Source organism: Manis pentadactyla, chromosome 10, assembly GCF_030020395.1.
Source record: "Manis pentadactyla isolate mManPen7 chromosome 10, mManPen7.hap1, whole genome shotgun sequence".
Lineage (NCBI taxonomy): Eukaryota > Metazoa > Chordata > Mammalia > Pholidota > Manidae > Manis > Manis pentadactyla.
Genome location: NC_080028.1, coordinates 25136831 through 25156809, shown reverse-complemented (window position 1 = coordinate 25156809; position 19979 = coordinate 25136831). Strand labels below are relative to the sequence as shown.

The window sequence follows — 19979 nt, the reverse complement described above, 5'->3', positions numbered from 1 at the left end:
TTAGACTCTATCACTATAATCATTTCTTTGCAGATACTCTCTTAACCTTGACTCAAGTTTCTGTCCTTTTAACTCACCTGGGAAAACTCTGACCTTGCTTAAATATACCTGGACCTATGCAGGTCCTCAACATAGATGGCAAACACACATGCAAATATGCTGAGTGATCTCACCTTAAATTGACCACCACTAACTTCAAATGGGTCCTTGTGCTATCTGGCAATCCTACTAATTTCCCTAATCCAATCACTCTACCAAACTCTTAACATTCTTCTACAACTTCTCCTCTCTCCTTAAATAGTTCTAATACCTCCTCACTCTTCATAGTCTGGGCTGATGACCCAGATTCTTTTTGTACTGACAAAATAGTAGCAATCTGTAGAGAATTTCCACTACATCTATCAGCTTGCAAGAAATGTATAATCATATATTTTGTCTTTTTTTACAGTTACAACAGATGTATTGTCTTCCTACCCCTTCCACTTCTCAATTGAATCTAATGTCTTTCTGCCTATTAAAGGATATCATTCCTATAATTGTCTCCTATTTCTCCTGCATCAATTTTCCTCACACTGAATCATCTATAATTTAATCCTTCTAAAAGAAGCCTTTGATCCCACAACCCTCCTTTGCTATTACCCCACTTCTCTATTCTTCACAAAACATCTTAGACAAACTCTATATTCCACTTCAAGCAGGCTTGCATATCTACTACTGCACAAAAACTACTCTTGACAAAGCCACAACAATCACCACATAGCAAAATAAATGGTTAGTCTTTTTACTACTATATATTTTATCACCTTACTATCAATGTCATTTGACACATCTGATCCTTCTTCACTTTTATTTTTCTTCACTCGGCATCCAATAGTTTCTTGGTTCTCCTTCAACCACACTGGCCATTCCTTGTCAGTCTCTTCATCATCTCAACTTCTAAATTTTGGAATTCCTCGAAGCTGAATCCTCAAGTCGATTCTCTTCTCAATCTTCCTTCACTTTCTAGGTGGCCTCATTTAATCCCATTGCTTTTCAATACCATTTATGTGCTGATGCCTCCCAAAATCTTTATGTCTAGTACAGTCTTCTTCCCTGAACTAGTTTACTTAACATCTCTACATGGAAGTCCAATGGGCATCTCAAAAAGTTAACATGTACAACAAAGTTAACATCTTTATTTTTCCCCCAAACCTATTCTTTCCAAAGTCTTTCCATGGCAGTAAATAGCAACTCTCTTTTAACCAGGCAATCAAGCCCAATATCTTAATCATCTTTGATTTCTCTTTTTCATACCCTATAATCACTGTAAGTGCTACCTTTAAAATATATACCAGAATCTGACCAACACTCCACTACTATGCTGATGAGGTAATGTAGGGTGGAGCCTCTAGATAGCTTCAAGATGGGGTTGATCACCGAAAGACCAAGTAATAAGAGGCTGGGAAATTTCAGCTCCAGCCTCCTTGTCTGGGAGGGGAAGGGAGCTGGAGATTTATTTCTATAAAAACTCGTGAACAAGGAGACCTAGAAAGACTCCAGGTTGGTGAACACATTGATCTGCTAGAAGGATAGCACACCCAGAGAGGGCATGGAAGCCCCAGGCCTCCCGCTCTGTACCTTGCACTGTGCATCTCTTTTATTTAGCTATGCTGAGTTGTATCCTTTATAATAAAGCAGTGAGTGAAAGTAAAATGTTTTGAGTTCTATAAAGCCATTCTAGCAAATTATGGAACCTGAGGAGGGATGGGAACACCCAATTTATAGTCAGTTGGTCAGAAATACAGGTGGCTTAGGACCTGGCATCTGACATGGAGGCAGTCTTGTGAGGCTGAACTCTTTAATATGTGGAATCTGATTTTAACTGAATTTAATCAGAATTTAACTAAATTGTTAGATACTCAGTTGGTGTCCAGAGAATTAGAAAATTGGTTGTTAGTGTTAGAAAACACTCCAGAGTGACCTTATTTGGAAAAAAGGATCTTTACAGATATAATCAAGTTAATATGAAGTTCTGTTAGGGAATAGAGTGGACCCTAAAGCCCAAATGACTAGTAGCCTTATAAAGAGGGAAATCTATATAGAGACACAAATATACAGGGAGAACATCATAAAATGATGGAGGCATATCACTGAGGTGAAAGGTCTACAAACCAAAGAACACCAAGGATTTCTAGCAACTTCTGGAAGCTATGAGAGATGTGAGACACATCCTCCCCCAGAGCCTTTGGAGGAAGCCTGGCTCTGCCAGCAACTTGATTTTGGACTTCCAACCTTCAGAACTGTGAGATAATAAATTCTGGATGTTTTAAGCCACCCAATTCATAGTAATTTGCTACAGCAGCCTTAAGAAACTAATACAGTGATTACATTTGGAGGAAGGAAGACCCTAATATCAATCAAAGGTTTGAATCCTAAGTACCTGGAAAAATGACATTGTACTGAAGGAAATGAAAGTCCAGAGGGGAAATTGGCTGTAAGGAATTATTCTGACTTCAGTAATCCAATACACTCCCAGGATAGTCAAATGGATGCCTCAGTGGTACAAATATTACAAAGGAGTAATAGAAAAGCAGAAGAATACTGCGGAAAGAATCAAAGCTGGGACCACCCCCCCTTTTTTTGGTATCATTAATCTACAATTACATGAAGAACATTATGTTTACTAGGCTCCCCCTTCACCAAGTCCCCCCCACATACCCTTTCACAGTCACTGTCCATCTGCGTAGTAAGATGCTGTAAAATCACTACTTGTCTTCTCTGTGTTGCACAGCCCTCCCCGTGCCCCCCACCCTTATCCCTCCCTTCCCACCCACCCTCCCCAGTCCCTTTCCCTTTGGTAACTATTAGTCCATTCTTGGGTTCTGTGATTCTGATGCTGTTTTGTTCCTTCAGTTTTTCTTTGTTCTTATACTCCACATATGAGTGAAATCATTTGGTACTTGTCTTTCTCCACCTGGCTTATTTCACTGAGCATAATACCCTCTAGCTCCATGGGATCCCCCTTTTGCTACCTTCTAGCCAAATTCAGGCTCACTGACCATTTGTCTCTGATACCTTTCTTTTCCTATGGCTTCTACACCACACTACAGCCTATACCTTTCTAGCAAATCTAGTTCCTCTTTCCAAGTCAACTGAATTCTTAGTCCTTTTATTCTTCAAATCATTTCCAAAATCTCAAGTGTCTAATTATACATCTCTAATCTGAATTACTGATCTCCATGCTTTACATTCCATTATTTCTAGTTATCTACCAAGTATCTTCACTTAACAGGCTGGGATATGAATATATGGATTCACTGCCATCACTTCATATCTGACATGTGTTTAGTCATGTATCTTCTTTTTCTACTCTTCAAATTTGGACCCAAGTTCTTCAGTCCATTATTACAACTCCATTATATCCTCTCACAGCTAAACTATTTCATATTTTTCTTTCTTACTTAGACACCATATTCTATAATTTTTTCCCTTCAGAATACTTCTAAGGAGTCATCCTTCACCTTCATTTCTATATCACAAGCCCAATTTCTAGACTTCTTACCCCATTTTAAGTTTATTATTATAGCTCCCTCCCTAACTGGTCTCCCTATCTCTAGGCTCTCTTGTCTCTGGCACAGTTCTCAAACGTGAGTGCCCATGCAGACCCTGTGGCAGTGACTAGCTGCATTCCGTAGGTACTGCCTGTTGGCTTACTTCTCCAGGTGGTCAGCAAGGGCAGGAATTAATCATGGCTTCTTATTTTCTTCTCAGTATATAATAACATAATGCTAGGCCACACAACATATTCAATAGATATTTTACAACTTCAAGACGACAGTTCATTTTTTAAAAAAACATTCATAACAGCATCTAACAAAGAATTATTTCATACAGATGAATCTTCAAATAAAAAAATCACAAGTTGTCATTTCAAGTGCCTCAAAAGGAAAAGCACAATTCACTGTGCTCATACCAAGAGCCCTTTCTTCATGCTCATACTTCAACATGTGAGGGAAAATATACAAAAAATGACCAATCACAGAAGGGCACCCCAAAACAAGATACCTGGTCAAGCTTTTCCAAACAAATCATTCAGCAAGACATCATTACAAAAGAGATTCTACCAAAAAACAACTTACCTAAAACGACATAAGCTTTGTGCTTAGGAGCTTGGAGTTGTAAACAAACATACTCAGATGGCAGTAAGCCTGGGGGTAAAAAACAAAGCTGCTAGCTACTCCCTAGTTTTAGGAACCACTTACAGGAAAATAACTCTAAAGGATTATGATTTCTGCCCTAGAGTTAAAATTCTGTGATTTGTTTTAAGTCTTACTGTGTAAGAAAGTTGTGACTGTTGTATGTCACTTAAAGAACCTAAAAAGTCTGTTGCACTCTTATGAATTTTATTTACACAACCATATAGCCAAAATTTTCATATAGGAGCATTGAATGGGAAAGGGTTAAATTTCCTTTCAGCTCTAAAATTACATAACATTTTATACTTTTTTATATTATTTTTATGTTACATATACTGTCTGCTTTTCTACTTTGATGTGAAGCTGTAAGCCTCTAGAGCAGCACCCCACATAGGACAGCTCTGGGTCATATTATTCACTGAATTGATATTAACAATTTCCTATCATAATCCACAGATCACATTTTAAAAGCGATATTGTTATTTACTATGTTCACACCCACCATTTGGCAAGTAGTTAGCAGTAGAAAAAAAATTCATCCTAGGTCATAATACTAACGAAAGGTTATTTTTCGGGTTTCTTAAAGTATCACCTTCTCCCCTCTTTCTGGTGTACCTATGATTAGCTGATAATCCCTCTCACCACTGGATGTCACTTTTGCTCCAAAAGAACTCAACCCAAACCAACCTCAATACGTAATTAGAATCTGATCTCTAAGACACTTATCGCTAAAACCTCAACATAAAGTTTCTCTGTGAAAGATAAAACTAACTCATAATTTCTAGTGATTTTTAGCTAAGGTATGGCTTCATATGTTTCTAGGCTTCCAACAGTACAGCGAAGCATAAATAGGATTTCCAAGATTTTTCTAAGCCATAAAACTTCACTGAAATCCCAAAACCCATACACTGCCCAGTACTTACATGGACAGAAAGAAAGTGACATACAAGGTGAAAAACAAGCAAGCAAACAACACAAGTGTTTATATTTGAATATAAAACACCAGGATTTCTAGGCAGTAACTGCTGTTTTCTAATCTCAATCTTACACTATTTTTATCATTATGGGAAGAGAAAAGCAATATTCAGAAACCAAGAAAAGTGGGGAAGACTTCTCTTGATGTTGTTTCAGCTATCAGGTTGCTTTTGGCAGTCACATCTACATAAACATGTGAGTAGGAACTGTGTCCTTGGTTTCCAAATTTAGAATATTTAACTGATACACAGTTGTCTTTTCTTATGCAAACATGAACACCTAACCTTGCCAATAAACACACAAACATTAAGATACTGGTGTGTCTATGCCTGGAAGCACCTTCCTCTCATCTCAGATCTCCTCACCTCCCCACAACAAATGCCACCAGTAAGAGAACTTATCAGATGGAGACATAACAAATCATTTGTGGAGGTTTTTTATATTAACAAACACCCCATCCCTCACTGGCTAATCTTGTTGAAAATACTTGCCGAATCACTGCTACAGTGAGTCACAGTTACTGATGGTGTCATGCCCTGGTTTGTTGAGGTAGAAAAAAAGTAAAACACTGACTTAGACGAATCATCTGATTTGCTTGATTTCCATGATGCCCTGGACTATTTCCAAGAAAAGTTTTTAGGTTCTGGAGAAAATATGCCTGTAAAAGTGAAACTTGAAAGGATCATGGCTGTGGGAACTAACATGGCTGTTTGAGAGATGAGGAGAAGTCCTAGTTCCTCCTGCTGGGGCAACGAGATATCTGCTCCTATATTTCTGTGTTGGAAACAAAAAAGCATGTTAACCACAAAAACGATGGTACACCTATTAGTTAAAGACAGTTAAAATAGACCTAATCACCCTGTAATTTAAGTGCAGAATGAGTTAAATAAGTCTTGTACAGGCTGGTCAATAAATTTCATCAATCAAAAACATCATCTCTGTAGGAATTTGCATATCAGCTCTGAAATACTGACTTGAACACAAAATTTAGGAATAAACCTGTTGAGCACTTTGTACTTTCCCGATTTATCTCTGCAAGGTTGACAGCAAAATGTTACGTTTAAATTTAAAATTAAACATACAACTAAAATCTGTTTTAATTATAACGTTAATTTTCCTAAAGTAGTTATGTTTTACTGAGTAGAAATTACTTTAGTAAGAACAACTTGCCTTTTTCTGAGCAATTGCAGCTCGCTGCAGTTTCTCTTTAGCTTGATTATATTTTTCTTCTTTGTCAGTCATACGTTCATGAAGCTTATGCTTTTCTTCCAACCACTGTACTTGTTTCTCTTCCAATGTCCTGTCAGAAGAATGTATGCAGAACATGGAAGTTAACTCTTAGAATTAACTACATATTATTGCAACTGTCATCAAACTTACTACCTGCTTCACCATATCCTTACATATCCAACTGCACATATTGATGCACAGCTACATATTTGCTAATACTATCATTACTGAGTACTTCCCACGAGTCAGGCAAGTGCTTAGAACAGAATGTATACTACTTCGTGTATTCTTCACAACAACCCTTTCAGTTATCTTCCCCATTTTATAGATGAGGAAACTGAGGCTTACAGCAGTTAACTAACTTGCTTAAAGACTTACACCTACTTAACACCCGGACAAACACTTGATGACCAGTTTTAAACTGTAACAACTACACCAAGCCATAAAAGCTGGGCCTAATAAAACTAGTTAAAAAATTAATCCAGATATCAAGTCTTAATGCAGCATGTTTTTCTGGAGAGAGTAAAATTAATATAAATGATATTTTAAGTTAACATCATAACAACATGTATCTTTAAAACTCTTCTGATTTTGTATCATTACTATAGGCAGTACAAATGAGATTCACAAATCCTGAAAAGTCAGATTACATGCCTAAGGTCATACGGGTTTTTAGTGTCATAGCCGGGACTGAAATTGCATTCTAATGATCCTTACTTAGTCCAGCTATTTTCTGCTTTCTAATTTTATGAGTTACATTCTGAAACCAGTGATGAATTACTTAAGTTTGCCAGATATACTGTCTCTGGAATTCTTAAGCATATTTCAAACACTTAAGGATTCTAAGATACAAATTTTCATTTTTTTGCAAAAATCTTAGCAATATAACTTGGAGCCTGTGGAATGTCACACCTCATTGTGGACAAATATCTTGCTTACTTCCTTTTCTTGAAATTCAGTGGCATATATGAAACCATGGACAAGTCTTACAATATAGAAAACAAAAACTGAAGGAAAAAAAGTTTTATGTGGTAAGGTATTCAGAATAAAAAATTTGAGAAGAATGTTCTGTATAATCAAATAAAAACTTAAAATACTAACATGTGATAAAGATAAAAGCAAATATAAAATAGTAGTTTCCTACCATATCTAAGTAAAAATTTCCAGAGAATAAACAATTTTGAATATCACCAAAACCATCTCCCTGCCAGTTTACTATACTAAGTACTAACGAGTTTCAAAGCCAAAAAATATAAACAAATAAATGAGCTTTTCAAATGGAAAATCCAAGAGATCACAGTTCTAATTCTAGGAAGTAAATTTTGCACATCAAAAAAATGTTTCTGTTCTCTAGCATTCAGAAGAACAATTTAGATACTTGAAGTAAAAAATGTATTAATGGATTGGTTTATTCAATGAATAAAGAAGTTCTTCAAGGGTACTCAGAATTCTGTGGTCAGGCAGAATTTTTTCTTCTTCCCTAAAAGGCTTTTTTTTTAACAAGAGTCCATAGCGCTCATTTTCTAGAAAGTACATTTCCTAAGACTACTTATACACTGCCCAAGGGTATTTGTAACCAGTTCCCAAACACATTCAACACTGGGATCATCATTAAAAGGACTATATATAATACAGCAGAAAGAAGAGACAGTTTGTACATAAAAAAGAACAAACTCTACTTTTCAACTTCTAGTTGCACTTTCTCAGCTTGGCTTCTTAAATTGCGGCATTCTTGTTTTAACCTCTCCACCATTTCCTTCAGTATTTGGTTTGAATTCAACAAATCATTCTCTGACTGTGCAAGTGAGGTCACTTGGATCTGCAAACCACTGATTTGCTTAAAAGACAAGAAAAGAAACATAAGGCCACTAAACAATTGCAACAGAGTATGAGAGAGGCAGAGGATATTAAGCATCATTCCTTGCCAATACCTCACCCAGCTGCTGTGCCCTTGAGGACACCATGAAATGAAATAATAAACAGCAGCATTAGCATCTATAAACAAAGGATCACTTCTTACTATAACCAGAAACTATCAAGAACCATATTGCTCAGTCTGCCAGTGAGTCCACTCTCCTCTTCCAAAAGTAAGCAAAAAACAGGCAGAAGATGTTTTGGGAGTGGGAAGGATTATTAGGGGAGCAGGAAAGTGAGAAGGGGAGAGGCCAACTATTAGACAGTCTCCTATTGGACTTAAGTCTCCTCTAACCTCCTGGGAAAGGACAGGTTTCAAAAGCTGCTTGGCTGGGAAAGTTGCTAAGGAAATCGGTTCTCCCATGCCCATGTACCCTGTGATTAGCAACTGTTCTAGGAGTTCTGCTTTCTGAACAGTCAGGAATCACAAATACAGGATGGATCACTCTTACATTTCTTAAAGTGGTTTCTAAGCATTCTACACACCCAGCATTGGGCAAAGGAAAGATGCTCTGAGAAACCCAACATATGCCAGAGATCCCTTGGCCTACAGAGCCATTTATCCAACCATGAAATGTCACTCAGGCTTCTTCTCCATCCCAATTTACCTTTAATCTGGAAGTACTTCTCATGAAAAGTAGCTAATTATCTAGTTACAGATTAACAGGTTATGAAGATTCCCATTGCTTTTAAATTATATCCAAATAATCTTCATTTGGGACACAGCTACATCTACTTCCCCCACAAGGCATTTTAGCAATTAATAAACAAATCCTCATTTTTCTTTCATGTTCTTTTACCTCTCTTAGCCATTCTCTAAGAGACATTTGGAAGCAGACAATCAAGAAACCTGGGATCAAAAGAACTCGTTATGAGACTTTAGAGTAAGAGTCAAAAGAACCAGATTCTTTATGTGCTAAACTAAATAAATGGGAAATAATTTCATTACTTCCCAATAGTAGCAAAGTCAAATAAGACAGGACTGTATATGTCCAAGAGCAACTGTCAGGAGAAAAAGTAAAATGGTTATGTCTCAGATTTCTTTTTTAGAAGGAATTTCTTTGGGAAGAACTATTCAGTGTTTACTTTTAATTAGAGTTGTAAATATTAAATCTGTATTATAGCTGACTAAACAAGTAACCTTCAAAGAGCTCAATACTTCTCCATATCTACAGAATGAAAGCCCAGTGCCAGTGATATGAGATAACTTCCATCAGAGAATCGACCGTTATACCCTCCTCGTTGAGTTTTAGACCCATAACTGCATATACAAAGCAATGCCAGCCAGCATGCAAGCATAAATACTAAAGATGGAATCTCCACTGCTTCTTTAAACAAAAAAGACAGAATTGAGGAAAGAACACTCTTCCATATTTTGCCCATATAATCTTTCCTGAACCCAAATAACTTTGATTAAAATATAAATTTCCTTCCATAAATACCACTCTAAGATTTCACAGGGATAAGATAAGAAATAGCTCATGAGAGGAAATGTAAAGTTATAAGGCAATCACACAAATCACTTAAACCCTGGTGATCTTTCTGATCAGTTTTTTAAATTTCAGATATCAAAATATTGTTCTTTAAACTACAATTTTAAAAAGTTCATTATAGGTCACAGCATATAAATATCTTAAGAAAAACAGCAGTTAACAAAGCTTACTAATTTTGGGCTTAAAGAGGTTTAAGCACTTTACCTTTATGTATCAATCTTATCAATACATTACCAATTATACTGACTGTGTTTTTAAAATACAGATACATAAAATTCCTATAGAGATTCAAAACAGATTTAAAGTACTTAAAAAGTAAAATCATACCTGTTTCAGATCAGAATTTTCATTTTTTTCTTTCTCTACATTTTCAATATTCACAATTTGTTGTTGAAGTTTTAACCTAAAAATCACAACCCAACAAAAGAGATTAAGAACCCACAGTTGATATATTTCAGTGAATTAGACAATCATCTTATTGAGTGCCCATGTTGACAACCAAGCATTGTGCTATGCAAAGTGGCAGTACAACAATGAAGATTTTTGACTTCAAGCAGGTAAGATATATTCACATATAACTAAAATACGACATAAATTTCTGCTTTTGCTATGCAAAAAGTGTACAAACTATGTGCACAGAAAAGATGAGAAATCAAGTCTGTCTAGGAAGACAAGCAACGGCTACATGCAGATAGAAATCTCATGGGTAGGATGCTGATAAACACAGGGAATAGTCAGATCAAATGGAAGAGTGCATATATGTCATTAGGGCATCAGAAAGTAGTCCAGTTTAGAAGTCATCTTACAGCCATATAGCATTTCACAATTACAAAATGCTTTCAGATACACTGCTACTTCACCTTCATTGTACCAGGTTATGGAGCTCCTAAATACATCCTTAATGCCTACCATGATGTCTGTAGTGTAACAAGCACTTAATATGGTTGGCCAATTTTAACTGTAGTAATTTCTTATAATAACTCTATGAGAGTAAACAGAGTCATATTATTATTCCAATTTTACTGATAAAGAGACTGAAGTTAGGCCCGACCACACAGCTGTCAAGCAGCCAAAGGAAGACAGAACCCAGGTTTTCTCATGCCCAAGTAAGTGTTCCCCTGCCCCACACTCCATTGTCCTAGAATGTTAGTGATTTTAAATTCCAGATTTAAAATAAATCTGTCTGGCACATGGCACCATACTGTATTCTGTAAAACATATAATGAGCTTTTATCCCTGAGCTGAATGAACACTTACACAATTTGTGTCCTCTTCAAAAGGAATGATACATCTTCAGCCAGAGTCTTAAAATGAAGAGCATATCTGATGACTAAATGACTAACTTCATGAGGAAGACTAAGCTAACCAGGTTTGAAGGAGAGGCCCTAAAATGCTCCCTTTTAAAAATCCTTCATACACTTTTTCTCAATATAATTCATTTGGCATTTATAATTTATTAACTATAAGATTAACATGTCTTATCAACCCAGTTAGAACTGCTTATTGGGAAGACAATATTCTCAAGGGCCTAGGGCTGAGCTTTAAACATTAGTAATTCAATAAATATGTACTGATGGACTGAATGAATCCAGATCTTGGATATGATGTTTAAATGTGTAAAATGATTGGACAACATGACATGGAAGAAACCATGAGACCCATGGCTTCCTGAGGTATTTACATACAAATGCCGGAATCAATGGATCTAAAGGAAGAGGGCTTCCTTGGTTTCTTTGACAGTATCAGTCACACTCCTATCTCATTGGTCTAGGTACAGCTGACCTTTAAACAGCACAGGCATTAAGGGTGCCAAAACCCATGTTGAAAATTCATATGTAACTTTTAACTGCCCCAAATTTAATTACTAATAGCTTACTGATGACCAGAAGCCTTACTGATAACATATACCACTGATTAAGACATATTTTGGATGTTATAAGTTATATACTGTACTCTTACAAGTGAAGTGAGAAAAAAATTCCTTTCCAAATTTCTGTAAATATCCAAAAAATTTTCCAACATACTTATTTTTAAAAATACGCATAAAAATGGACCTGCGTAGTTCAAACCCATGTTGTTCAGGGGTCAACAGTTATTAATACTCTCTCAAATTTTCTGTGCATTTCTCCCTTAACTGTTTATGAATATTGTTAACTTAATGCTTTTAGGTTACTGAGATCAAAAAGGTTTCCTTCTAGGGGGCATTACGATTAGCATGTGTAATGTAGTGGGGGGGCCACAGGGAGGGCTCTGCAACACAGACAGGACGAGTAGTGATTCTACAGCATCTTACTGCGCTGATGGACAGTGACTGTAATGGCGTTTGTGGGGAGGACTTGGTTATGGGGGGAGTCTAGTAAACATAATATTCCTCATGTAATTGTAGATTAATGATACCAAAATAAAGAAAAAGAAAAATAAAGGTTTCCTTCTACAAAATCATGAAGATGAAAATAGAGAACAGAACACTGGTTCTAGCTCAGGTACAAAATCAGAAAAGTTAGGCCCCAAGTGTATCTTAGTTCTGGTCAAGATTTTGGATAAACTTGGTAAATCAGTAAGAAACAAGTCCCAGTTAAGAAAGGACTCATGGACTGCTTTTAAGTTACACACATGAAGAAAAACAAATGTCCTGCATATAAAAACTGAAGCCAAAGAAACCAATGGTAAAGAGTATTCAATTATAATTAAGACATGACAAGAGTAAGAACACCATTATGAAGACTGTAAACATGATATACAAAGTTTTCTTCAGTGTACTTTGTTGAAGTACTGCTGGCTTACAATCCACAACTGGTAGGAGAATTTTTTTTTCAGGAGAAAATTAATCCATTATTTAAGATCATTACAGTTGGGATTCTAAGCAATAATAGAATTTAACATAAATAAAATTTAACTTAAATAGAGATGATCAGAGTTTAGGAGTAATTTCAATGGTCTTAAATCTCAATAATGAAAGAACTCAAAAAAATACTTTCAAAAGAGAGTATTAGATTTAGGAATACAGTATAGTATTTTTTTGATTAGAAAGATTTGAATAATCAAGTGTCACAAGTCAAACGAAAATAACGCAATATATAGAAGGACAGAAGAAAGAACAATTTTCATTAGGGAATCAGTAAAGGCTACATAAGAGAAATGCAATTTGAACTGGACCATGAACGTAAAACAACATGAGTAGATAAATATAAATAAAACGCATAGGTGGGGAAGAGGATAACCAAGAAAGCAGTACTCTGGAGGAAACAAAGCAGGTGAGATCAAGAGCACTGTTTATTTCAGAAGTAAATGGAGGAAAAATATCTTCATTAAAATAGAAAGGAGGTGAATGGAAGAAGATACAGAAATTCTCAGATAATGAGAAGTTGAAAGAATTCATATCCAGGAAGCTTTGTACAGGTTTAAGAGCACATTTCAACAGGGGACAAATAATTTCCACATTGAATAAAACACAAGGGAGACAGGCTAACAGGTTGGTGAAAAAAAAAACCCAAAAAACAAAAAGAAGAACTACCAGTTTCTATTAGATTTCAGACATCTAATATAAAAAGTGTGGAGGAGAAAGAAGACAAAAGTAGTTTTAGATTGTGCTTGAAATACAGCAATGATCAATTTAATATAGGCTATTATATAGTCAGGAAACAATCACTGAGCACTATGACAACCATAAACCTAAAGCCTACAATAGATACACAAAAAAATTTTTTAAACAGGGATCTAATCACAACACTAAAGAAAACCATAAAATAACAAGACGAGAGTACAAGAGAAGAAAGCAGAGAGGAACTATAAAAACAACCAGAAAACAATTTATAAAACAGCAATAAGTACATACCTATCAATAATTACCTTAAATGTAAGTGGACTGACTGAATGTACCAATCAAGACATACAGTGGCAGAACAGATAAAGACGCATCTATATGCTGCCTACAAGAGACTCATTTCAGACCCAAAGACATACACAGACTATGCAAATAATAGGGAGAAAAATAGCAGGAATTACAGTACTTATATCAGACAAAACAGGTTTTTAAAACAAAGTAAAAGGAGACAAAGGCGCACATTACATAATGATGAAGGGGTCAGTCCAACAAGAGGATATAACCATTAAAAATATCTATGCACCCAACACAGGAGCACCTAAATATGTGAAACAAATACTAACAGAATTAAGGGGGGAACTAGACAGCAACACATTAATTTTAGGAGACTTTAACACACCATTAACATCAAAAGACAGATCAACCAGACAGAAAATAAATAAGGACACAGAGGTCCTAAGAAAACATTAGATCAGATGGAGTTAACAGGTATCTGAAGAACATTCCACCCAAAAGCAGCAGGATACACATCCAGAGCAGATCACATACTAGGACACAAAAAGAATCTCAGTACGTTCAAAAAAGATTGAAATTGTATCAACCAGCTTCTCAGACCAAAATGGTATGAAATTAGAAATAAATTACCCAAAGAAAACAAAAAAAACCAACAAACACATTAAGGCTAAACAACATGCTTCTAAATAACCAATGTATCAATGAACAAATTAAAACAGAAATCAAGCAATACATGGAAAAAAATGAAAATAAAAATCAATAGTCAGAAATTTGTGGGATGCTGCAAAAGCGGTACCAAGGGGGAAGTACATGGCAATACAGTCCTACCTCAAGAAAGAACAATACTAAATAAACAGTCTAAACTCACTATTAAACAAACTAGAAAAAGAACAAAAGAAACACAAAGTTAATTAAAGGAAGAACATAATAAAAATCAGAGCAGAAATAAAATAGAGAAGAATAAAACAATAGCAAAAATCAATGAAACTAGAATGTATTCAGAAATGACAGATCCAATAAAGGCTTGACATCCAAAATACATAAAGAGCTCACGCACCTCAACAAACAAAAAGCAAATAATCCAATTAAAAAATGGGCAGAGGAGCTGAACAGACAGTTCTCCAAAGAAAAAATTCAGATGGCCAACACACATGAAAAAATGGTCCACATCGCTAGTTATCAGAGAAATGCAAATTAAAACCACAATGAGATATCACCTCACACCAGTAAGGATGGCTACCATCCAAAAGACAAACAACAACAAATGTTGGCGAGGTTGTGGAGAAAGGGGAACCCTCCTACACTGCTGGTGGGAATGTAAATTAGTTCAACCATTGTGGAAAGCAGTACGAAGGTTTCTCAAAATGCTCAAAATAGACTTACCATTTGACCCAGGAATTCCACTTCTAGGAATTTACCCTAAGAATGCAGCACTCCAGTTTGAAAAAGACAGATGCACCCCTATGTTTATGGCAGCACTATTTACAATAGCCAAGAAATGGAAGCAACCTAAGTGTCCATCAGTAGATGAATGGATAAAGAAGATGTGGTACATATACACAATAGAATATTATTCAGCCATAAGAAGAAAACAAATCCTACAATTTGCAACAACATGGATGGAGCTAGAGGGTATTATGCTCAGTGAAATAAGCCAAGCGGACAAAGACAAATACCAAATGATTTCACTCATCTGTGGAGTATAAGAACAAAGGAAAAACTGAAGGAACAAAACAGCAGCAGAATCACAGAACCCAAGAATGGACTAACAGTTACCAAAGGGAAAGGGACTGGGGAGAATCGGAGGGTAGGGAGGGATAAGTGCAGGGAAGAAGAAAGGGAGTATTATGATTAGCATGTATAATGTGGGGTGAGGGATAAAGGGGAGGGCTGTGCAACACAGAGAAGACAAGTAGTGATTCTACAACATCTTACTATGCTGATGGACAGTGACTGTAATGGGGTTTGTGGGGGGAACTTGGGGTAGGGGAGAGCCTAGTAAACATAATGTTCTTCATGTAATTGTAGATTAATGATAACAAAATAAAAAATTTTTTTTAAATCAATGAAACTAAGAGCTGGTTCTTTGAGAAAATAAACAAAACAGATAAACCCCTAGCCAGACTTAGCAAGAAAAAAAGAGCAAGTACACAAACAAAATCAGAAACAAAGCAGGAATAGTCACAAAGGATACCACATAAATAGAAAGTATTATTTTGGAACACTATGAAAAATTATATTCCAGTAAATTGGAGAACCTGGAAGAAATGGATCAACTCCCAGGAAAATACAACCTTCCAAGACTGACCCAGAAAGAAAGAGAAAATCCGCACAGACCAATTACCAGTAATGAAATTGAATTGCTAATCAAAAAGCTCCCAACAAACAAAAATCCAGGACCAGATGGCTTCACAGCTGAATTCTACCAAAAATTTAAAGAAGAGCTATTACCCATTCTTCTTAAAGCATTCCAAAAAGTACATAAAGAGGGAATACTTCCAAACTTATTCTATGAAGACAGCATCACTCTAATACCAAAACCAGACAAAGACACTACAGAGAAAATTATAGATGAATATCCCTGACGAACATAGATGAAAAAATCCTCAATAAAATATCAGCAATCCATATTCAAAAATAAATCAAAAGGGGATCATCCATCACGACCAAGTGGGATTTATTACAGGGATGCAAGGATGGTATAATATTTCTAAATCAATCAATATCATACACCACATTAACAAAAAGGATAAAAACCACATGATTATCTCAATATATGCTTAAAAAGCATTTGACAAAATTCAACATCCATTCATGATAAAAAAGTTCAACAAAGTGGGCATAGAGGGTACATACCTCCATAGAATAAAAGCCATATATAACAAAAACACAGCTAACATAATACTTAAGGGTGAAAAGCGAAAGCTTTTCCTCTAAGGTCAGGAAGATAAGTATGCCCATTCTCGCCACTTTTATTCAACATAGTACTGGAGGTCCTAGCCACAGCAGTCAGACAACACAAAGAAATAAAAGGCACCCAGATTGGTAAGGAAAAAGTTAAATTGTCACTATTTGCAGATGACATGATATATACATAAAAAACCCTAAAGACTCCACAAAAAAACAATCAGAACTAATAACTAGATTCAGCAAAGTACAGGATACAAAATTAATACACAGAAATGTTGCATTCCCATATACTAAAAACAAACTAACAGAAAGAGAAATCAGGAAAACAATTCCATTTACAATTGCATCAAAAAGAATAAAATGCCTAAGAATAAACCTAACCAAGGAGGTGAAAGACCTATACCCTGAAAACTATAAGACACTCATGAGAGAAATTAAAGAAGACACAAACAGAAATCTATCTCACACTCATGGACAGGAAGAATTAATATTGTCAAAATGGCCACCCTGCCCAAAGCACTTTACAGATTCAGTGCAATCCCTATCGAAATGTCAATGACATTTTTCAATGAACCAGAAAAAATAATTCTAAAATTCATATGGAAACACAAAAGACCTCAGGGCGGGGGGCACGGGGATTATGCTCCCTGATGTCAGTCTATACTACAAAGCTACAGTAATCAAAACAATTTGGTATTGGCACAAGAACAGACCCATAGATCAATGGAATAGAATAGAGATCTCAGATACAAACCCACACATACATAGCCAGTTAATATATAATAAAGGAGCCATGAATATACAACGGAGAAAAGACAGCCTCTTCAATAATTGATGTTGGGAAAACTGGAGAGCTACAAGCAAGAGAATGAAACTGGATTACTAAGTCCATACACAAAAGTAAATTTGAAATGGATGAAAGACCTAAATATAAGAAATGAAACCATAGACTCTTAGAGAAAACAGGTAAAAATCTCTTGAACATAAGCATGAGAAATTTTTTCCTGGACACATCTCCTTGGTCAAGGAAAACAAAATCAAAAGAAAAAAGTGGGACTACATCAAATTAAAAAGATTCTGTACAGCAAAGGACACCATCAGCAGAACAAAAAGGAAACCTACAGTATGGGAGAATATGTTCATAAACTTATCTGATAAGGGGTTAACATTCATTATATATGAAGAACTCATATGCCTCAAAACCAAAAAAACAAATAACCCAATTAAAAAATTCCTTCCCATGAATTAAAAAATATCTTCCCAGATGACCTGAATATTTTTCCAAGGAAGAAATACAGATGGCCAATAGGTGACTAGTGGTTATTATGGTGGTGTGGGAGGGTGGTAAGTGAGATAAAAGGGCACAAAAATTCTCAATCATAATGTTTTTCACGGGGATGGTCATACAGGATGGAGAATATAGCCAATGATTCTGTAACATCTTTCTATGTTGACAGATAGTGAGTGCACTAGAGGGGCTGAGGATTTAATAATATGGGTAACTGTTGAATTACTGTGTTATATATTTGAAACCAATACAAGATTGTATATCAAAGATACTTCAACAAAAACTTTAATATACAAAAAGAACTGCCAGCTTTAGTATCTTCAGTGAGAATGGAGTGGATAAGAGAAAAAAAATTCTGTTTGAAGTGAACAGCTCTAATAGATGACAAGGTTCAATTTATGGCTAAGTGTAGGGCCTGATAAGTGGAGTAAACAAAGAATGCCACAGTGAAGACAAAATACACTATAAGGCTAAGGTGCTGAATGGGTCAACACAATAATATGGATGTTGTAGTCACTAAGAATGATAGCACAGGATAGGAAATAGAAAAAAATTGAGCCAGAAGTCAAGATCCTTCCTGTGTGATTGTTGGGTAATATTCTATAGGTCAGTTATGGGCAGAGAAAAAAAAGGGTGAGATGGACGCAACAAATATCCAAGGAAAAACCATTTTAACCACTCAGTTAAACAATGGTCTGGAAACAAGAGTAAGGTTCACAAATACTTATTTCCCTTCTCAGTCCTTAGCTGTAGGAAAGAGGAAGGAGGGATAATTTCCACTTTAAATGGTTGTCAGTTAATATGCTGTCAGGACAAAGTCAGGTTTCAGTGAAGGTAGGTATTGTTTTTTTTTTTTACAATTTTAATCCTTCTGAATTTACTGAGACTCTTTCTGTGGCCTAGTATATTATCTATTCTTGAAAATGTTCCATGTGCGCTTGAGAAGAATGTGTATCCTGCTGCTTTTGGGTGGAGTGTTTTGTAAATGTCTGTTAGGTCCATCTGTTCTAATGTGTTGTTCAATGCCTCTGTCTCCTCACTTATTTCTGTGTGTTTGATCTGTCCTTTGGAGTGAGTGGTGTGTTGAACTCTCCTAAAACGAATGCATTGCATTCTATTTCCCCCTTTATCTCTGTTTGTATTTGTTTCACATATGTAGGTGCTCCTGTGTTGGGTATATAGATATTTATAATGGTTACATCCTCTTGTTGGACTGACCCCTTTATCATTATGTAATGTCCTTCTTTGTCTCATTACTTTCTTTGTTTTGAAGTCTATTTTGTCTGATACAAGTACTGCAACTCCTGCTTTTTTCTCCCTATTAGTTGCACGAAATATCTTTTTCCATCCCTTCACTTTTAGTCTGTGTATATCTTTGGGTTTGAACTGAGTCTCTTGCGGGTAGCATAGAGACGGGTCTTGTTTTTTTATCCATTCAGTGACTCTTTTGATTGGTGCATTCAGACCATTTACATTTAGGGTGATTATTGATAGATATGTACTTATTGCCATCGTAGGCTTTAGATTCATAGTTACCAAAGGTTCAAGGGTAACTTCCTTAATATCTAACGGTCTAACTTAACTCAGTATGCTATTACAAACATAATCTAAAGGGGTTTTTTTTCCTCCTTTTTCTTCCTCCCCCATTCTTCATATATTAGGTATCATATTCTGTACTCTGTCTATTCCTTGACTGACTTTGGGATAGTTGATTAAATTTTGCATTTGCTTAGTAATTAATTGGTCTACTTCCTTTACTGTGATTTTATTTTCTCTGGTGACAGCTATTTAACCTTAGGAATACTTCCATCTATAGCAGCCCCTCCAAAATACACTGTAGAGATGGATTGTGGGAGGTAAATTCAACTTTTGCTTATCTGGAAATTGTTTAATCTCTTCTTCAAATTTAAATGATAATCTTGCTGGATAGAGTATTGTTGGTTTGAGGCCCTACTGTTTCATTGCATTAAATACATCATGCCACTCCCTTCTGGCCTGTAAGGTTTCTGGTGAGAAGTCTGATGATAGTCTGATGGGTTTTCCTTTGTATGTGATCTTTTTTCTCTCTCTGGCTGTTTTTAGTACTCTGTGCTTACTTATCCTTGATCTTTGCCATTTCAATTATTATATGTCTTGGAGTTATCTTCCTTGGGTCC

At 35.8% G+C, this 19979-nt stretch overlaps 1 protein-coding gene across 5 annotated transcripts in view; it reads right to left on the bottom strand.

The window, feature by feature from the left end:
- Window positions 1-19979, bottom strand: part of CEP83 (centrosomal protein 83) — a 154217-nt gene that overhangs the window by 15451 nt on the left and 118787 nt on the right. For 4 of the 5 annotated variants that reach the window (XR_008991949.1, XM_036891049.2, XM_036891048.2 and 1 more), the window contains 3 exons: window positions 10115-10190; window positions 8060-8217; window positions 6321-6450 (listed from right to left, as the gene is read on the bottom strand). Coding sequence is in view for 4 of the 5 variants with exons in the window: in XM_036891049.2 (XP_036746944.2) it covers window positions 6321-6450; window positions 8060-8217; window positions 10115-10190 (364 nt within the window). In the remaining variant the exon portion in view is untranslated. Of the gene's footprint in view, window positions 1-6320; window positions 6451-8059; window positions 8218-10114; window positions 10191-19979 lie in introns of those variants that run through there. The other variant, XM_036891052.2, reaches the window with a different exon arrangement.